Here is a 6,596-nt window from a genome sequence, read left to right on the forward strand (position 1 = left end):
ATCATCACATGGGACTAAAACACCTGCTATAAGCAAGCCCTCTATTGTGCTTTTAATACCTTCTTTTGCTTCTGGTTTTTAATGGATATTGATGTTGATATGGCCTGTGAGAGCCTTTAGGTTTAATTTTCACCGGTATGCATTCTTTAATTAACCCTACATCTGTCTTACTTGTAGCCCATAAGCTGTCAGGAAGTGAGGATAAGTCTGCTTCCTGTTCCTTCCTGTGAGGAGGAATAAGTCTCAGGATCTGGCTGGCTCCACTCTTCTCATATGGCACTCTGGTTTGCCATGAGTGAGCCAATTTAGCTGTTTTGACCACAACTGTTGTCTGTGGCTATATTGCATGCCTGACCCTTTGTTTTGCCAGTCTGTGACCTCCTCTCCTCAAGTCACTATTTTGCCTATGTCTTTCCAGTCAGCATAGTTTGGCATGGTCAAGGAAACGTGTGGTGCATAGCCACTTCTGCACAGACGGTCTAAAGGTGATAAGATCTTGCAGGCTGCTCCACAGTGACCTCTTTCGTCCCAGTAAAGGTGGGTCAGCTGCAGTGTGCCTTGAGTATGCTTAAAGAAATGTTTCTTGAAATCCTTGTCTGGGCCAGGTGCTCCTCTGTAGTACATTGTGCAATGTAATTCGTCGGCAGGCATTACATCTGCCACTTGGTTTGTGATCTCTTGAGCCAATTTAACTAATTCTTTATTGATACTGCCTCGGCCCTTGTTTTGCAAGTCCAGACTGTACCAATAGTATGGCTGTCCAGGTTCAAAGAGAACATTTTGGCATGTCATTCTCATAGCTCTCATGCCTTTGTGGGTTGGAACAACACCAATTTGCAGTTCCTCCAGCAGGTCTCTGCGCAACAGGTTAACTGGGCACGCTGAAGATAACAGAATTGCTGTGACCCAGGATTTTCCTGTCTGTGGGTCAGTTGTTTTCAATGGTTCTATGTATTGTTCCACATGCAAGTTTCCATTTGCTGTTTTTACTAATACTTTTTCACTTGTGGCTTTCATTTTTAGAAATTCTTTTTGTTTTATCACAGTTGAGGCAGCACCTGAATCACAAAAGAATGTTATTTGTTTGCCTCTCACATTTAGTTGCACTTCAGGTTTTACATCTAGTTTTAGAATTTCACATGCTGTTACATAATGTACTTCTATTTCAGTCAAACTTTCAGTTTCTGTATTATAGGAGTCATTCTCCTGCTTCCACACCTCAGATTTTGTATTAGGCATGTGGTTGGTAAGTCATGCTCTACTTTCTTCTTTGTGGCAATCTCTGGCATAATGGCCTGCTCTGTTGCACTGATAGCATACGTCCTCTGATTGTGGTTTTCTTGGCCCTCGTCTTTGAGCTCCTCTGCCTCTGCCTCTAACCCTCACTCTATAGTTTCCTGCAGGTCTGTCAGCCCAGTAAACAGTCATTGGTGGGGCTGAGGGCATGGCTGGAGCGTCACTATAGAATATTTCAGGGTTTGTTGGTTGTTGAACTTAAACCCTAAAACATCTTCCATAGTTTTCAGTATATTGCAGCAAATCGGCTAGTGAGCCTGTACGATGGATTACCATATGTTTACGCACTTAGCTATTTGGGGTTTAACTGCTGCTAGGGGCCTGTTTCCATCCGCAGCTGCCAGTGGCTTCAGTCCACGATGTGCATCAAACCACTTAGGTCCTTCGGAACTCCCTCTCCCAGGGCGCAGTACCAGGCTAGACCCCTTTCCACTGAGGTCTCCGTCCATGCTCTCCTGGAGACAACTCAGCCTTCTGCTTCCCAGTGTTTTTTTTTCAAAAACACTGATCACAGAAGCACTATTCGCCTACTCACTCATTCGGTTTCAGCTTATAGCGGCCTGACTGTACATTGAGCCAAGCGTGGTGGCCATTAACATGGTCTTACTGCCCTCTGCGATCCGACCGGCCGGTGACTCAGTCGATAGCGATCACCAGTCCATGGAACAGGACCCTGTAATGGTTATTAGCCACTCGGTTGGAAACCGACGGTCTGATCCCCACCCCACTTTGCTACGGGCTATAGGAACTTTGACTGTTTTCACCAGCCTTGCCTGTTCACCTCTTGCGCCCCTCTGCTAGGTGTGGGCTGTCACTCACGTACCACGCCTGGCCTACACACCTAAATGCGACCAGTGCGCCGACTAGACGGTACCACGGCAGTATGTTCATTCGTACTTCATCAGACAAGGGGGCCTTTAGTCCTCTCCCCAGCACTACATCCCATCTTTAACGTGCCCTCGGAACTTTGCAATTCTGCCGCTGCCTGTTCCTGACTAGGTTCGGGGTGCCTAATCCCCATCCCTAACCTGTTGGAGTCTCACTCTAAATTGTTGAACTAACTCTCCTGTATTTTGGGTGGTTTCAGTGATTTTGGTCCAGTCTGGGTGGGACTGGAATGTGTTTCTGCACGCTGTCAGGACCAGATCTAACGCTCCCTGTTGTTGTGGTTGATCTTGAGCCCAAAACATTTCTTGCCCTGAAACAAATGGATTAGTAATTTTGCCAATCCTTGATCTTGTGTGGCCCGATATTGGCGAGCTAAATGGATGTTGATGGACTGCTTGCCTGATCTGACAATTTGGGGTAAGTGTGAGGGACAGGTGGAGGAATGGGGTGAGGCTGTGCCTGCACTTTGTTTACTCCCCCCAGAGCTCCCTCCTGTTGTTCGTTTTGTGGCGCTGGCTGATCTGCCTGCTCTTGCGCTGCAGCTGGGCGGGGGCGTCCCCTTGCCTGGCTGACAGCATTTATATCTTCCTTGTCCTCCAACAACATTTGGTCTCTCTGTTTTTGTCTCTTTTTTTTCTCTTCTCTTTTTCCTCTACCTTTTTTTTTTTTTTTTGCTTTTTTGCTTGTTCTAGCCATTTATTTGCTTCATGCTAATCTTTTTTCTTTTTACATACTGATTTTTTTTTCATTTTTCTTAATCTAGTTCACCTTCAAAATCGTATTTGTTTTGCCATTTTTTAAAGTGTTTTATTGATTTTGGATCGATCTGTTGCATGCATTTGGCGTCTCCTATGGGTTTACTCCCACAACATCCCATTTTATATATAGTATTTTTTTTGCTTTTCTTATTTCATTGTTTTATTTGTCTCAACCCTCAACACTTCCTAAAACAGTACTGTTAATGGTTGTAGTCCTACCAGACTTCTTACAACAGCTTTAAGTCCTGCTATGACTCTCTTTATGACTTTCATCGCAGTCTTATAGTCCTGTCCAACTTTTTTATGACAGATTTATAGAGCCCTGTCCAACTCTGGTAGTTTTATCACTATTCCCCTAAGGAATGTAAGGAACCCAGTTCCCTCCAGTAGTCAACCAGTTTGTATGGAGTTCACCCGAGCAACTGGTCCTATCAGTGAAACCTTTGCTTCGTTGCCACTGTTAAGTATCCACAAACCAACAGGTTGTTGCCACCGTTAGGTTGCCCCTGTCAGTTGGTTTTACTGAGACACTACTGAATAACTACCTCCCAAACTTTGAGTGTTTCTTGGAAAGAGACAAATAAAACTAGGCCTACCTTTGACTTGTGACCACTCCTAACTTGTTCATGTAATCCTGTCACCCTCCTCCGGACAGCGGTGGCTGGCCTCTCTGAACGTCTAATTCAAGACGGACCGCTTTCTTTCAGGAGTCCCAGACTACCCTATGCACGGTTTCGGCCCTGACTGTCAAAACTCTGTATAACTGAACTATCAAGTATGCTACATCTATCACACATCTCTCTGCACTTAAAGTATGATTTATAAGTAACCAGTGGCAATGTGAAGTTGCAAAAAAACAGCAGGATCAGAAAAACACTCCATTGCCTGTAGTATTCCTATGATACTCCTTTCTTTGTTGCAGAAAATACTCAACACCAATCAAACTCGAGTAAAATATTTAAGAGGTGACATGACTTCAGATACAGTTTTCCAGCAAATGTGACAGAATGAAGAAATTAACTTGCACTGACCCCACTGCACTGCTATAGTTGGCGATAACTAGAGGTCAAGCAAATTAAAAGGGTCCTGCTCATACTGTATTGTGAGAAACATGAGACACACCTGCCTGAATAAACTCAGTCCACTGCATAAAATGTCAAGTTGTGTTTTCGTATTACTTTAACACACAGTTGTGAAAAGACAACTGTAGGAGGAAGAGAATTCGAACAACTGAATAAAACGGCATTGTCTCAGACAGTATCATGTGTTTTTTTTTCTTGACTTTCATCTAAGAAATTCTGAGTTCTTTCTTGGAATATTATGACCCCTTCCCAGGCTCTGTGCCTCTGTTACCGAAAACAGCTCTATAGATAGTCGTAAACTTATAAAAACCTAATTGGATGAGCAGCTACAGTCAATATTTTTAGCATTAAATTTCGCTTAAAAATGCAGAGAAATGTATAAAGCTGACCATCAGGAGAAGGGATACTGTCCTTCTTATTCAGCACCAGCTGCTCCATCTCTTTCCTCAGGTCCTCCTGGTTGATGGCTGTTGAGTCGAAAGCGTCACTCACAAACTCAGACACTCCGGGACTTGTTGACATCTCCTCCTCTTCTTCCTGAGTTGGCTGGAAGTCAAATGGATGGGACAGAAAAAAAGTAACTGACTGCTTTACTTGGTCTTAACTTCTAGAAAAATAGTTTGGAAATATCAAGACATTGCAGTACTTTTACCTTCTGTATGTCACTGATGGAAACTGGTGGAGTTTTTGGTCTGACATTGTCTACAAAGAAACAAGACAGTACTATTAATTGTTGACCTCTGGATTTACTCAAATACTACGGGCCTGTGTTGGATTTGCATCCACAGTACTGTAGTGCAAGCTGAATAAGAACAATGTGGACGGCTGTAACTGAAGACCTGCTTTTCATAGTTTTCCTAAAAATCACTTTTACCACGGATATCCTCTGATCCATCTTGACGAAATCAAACTGCCGAGCTCAGTAATACTGTATATAGTATGAATTCTTTGGCTTTCAGGGTCTGATGAAATCTAATCTGTTTCCCAAAAGCACAGATGCCCTCCACACAGAGAACAAAGCACATTTAGACAGTTTTCTGCAATTAATTTAAAAAGTCAAATTTGATGAAAACCAAACACAGAATAGCAGTACTTAGTCTGTGTGTGCCACAGAGCTGGAAAAAGCTTTCAGAGAATTTTCGACATGTTCCAACGTTGATCAATTTTTATAAATTCCTAGAAAAAGTTTCAATTATTTTAATTTGCGTTGTATTGTCATGAGGCAATTTGTCTTTCTTTTAAAAAAGATTTATTGCATGATGTAAAGCACATTGAATCCCCTTTGTGTATGAATTATGCAATACAGAGTAACTTGCCTTGCTTAATCCATGCCTTTACCTGTGACAGTGTTAAAATTATGCAAGTGGACCTCTACCTCTTTATCTAAAACTTCTGACCTGTTAAGACGACGGCCTCAGGTGAAACACTGTCCGCGCCGTCCTGCTGCTGCTGCTGAGCTGCCAGTGCTGTGAGCTGAGCTGACTGCTTAATCAAAGACACCCGGTAGAAATAATTCCTCCAGAACACCTCCTCCTTTACACTGTCAAACACACATTGTCCATTTTAGAATATTATTAAATAGTGACTCCACAGGTAAATGTAAGCAGAGAAGGCTCATAATCTCCAAAATATAACTGTACACACAAAAACCACACAATGTTTGAAGGCTACTGACTGTTTAGGAACCAGGTCAAAGCGCATCCGGTTGAGGAGTTGATCTTCCTCCAGCATCACTGCAGCCAGAGGATACATGTGCTCCATGTCGAAGTGGAACTGAACACCAGCTGGTGGGTCCCGCAAGAAGTTCCTCTTGTCCTAGAATCAGCCACCAGAGAGTTCAGTTTCTACATAACGTGCTAGTTATTCTACACCATTACAGTTATGTATCCAGTCAGTGATAACAAAGAGCAACACAGCCACAGACATGGTGACACATTTATATGTAGTGAATGGTGTGTTTGCTTACAGCAGACAGAGCCAGGATCTGTTGCTGGATTGTCTCTTCCTCATTGTAGCCGACCCACGGAGGCACTGCTGCTTCTACACACAAACATAAGCACACAAACACTTTCTGTCAACCATCAATCCATAGTCTTATCTCTCCGACACACATGAGCACACACCTGGTTCTCTGGCAACAGAGGCTGCCTGGCTAGCAAGTGAAATGCACTGATAATATAATGTCATCATTTATGCTGCCTCTCAGAGACACAATGTCGAGGTGAAGATTACACAGTTTATATCAGTAAGGTTTTGCAGTTTGAATCAAGTGACATTTTAAAGGTGCAATTCAAAATTTCACAAATTGATATATCAGGATTGTGACAAATCAAATTCAGTTATTTACTACAAACTTCTATTTTCAGTGTGATTCAATATTTAACTTTGTAAAGCTGATTTTATTCAATTCAATTCAATTCAATTCAATTTTATTTGTATAGCGCATATTTACAACAACAGTCATCTCATAGCGCTTCACAAAGGCAGAGACAGAAACACCCAACAATCCAAAGCATCTGGATTCCCTATAAGCTTCAGCAGTCCGCAAGCAGTCCGCAACAGTGGGAAGGAA

General features: G+C 42.7%; 1 protein-coding gene across 1 annotated transcript in view; it reads right to left on the reverse strand.

Moving 5' to 3' along the window:
* LOC103368003 (synapse-associated protein 1-like) overlaps positions 1-6,596 on the reverse strand; it is a 35,178-nt gene that overhangs the window by 17,617 nt on the left and 10,965 nt on the right. Inside the window, exons 5-9 of the mRNA XM_008296226.1 lie at positions 5,991-6,064; positions 5,700-5,839; positions 5,422-5,564; positions 4,677-4,726; positions 4,414-4,570 (exon numbers count right to left, since the gene is read on the reverse strand). Coding sequence (XP_008294448.1) covers positions 4,414-4,570; positions 4,677-4,726; positions 5,422-5,564; positions 5,700-5,839; positions 5,991-6,064 — 564 coding nt within the window. The remainder of the gene's footprint in view (positions 1-4,413; positions 4,571-4,676; positions 4,727-5,421; positions 5,565-5,699; positions 5,840-5,990; positions 6,065-6,596) is intronic.

This window comes from Stegastes partitus, unplaced genomic scaffold (assembly GCF_000690725.1).
Source record: "Stegastes partitus isolate 25-593 unplaced genomic scaffold, Stegastes_partitus-1.0.2 Scaffold1112, whole genome shotgun sequence".
Classification (NCBI taxonomy): Eukaryota; Metazoa; Chordata; class Actinopteri; family Pomacentridae; genus Stegastes; species Stegastes partitus.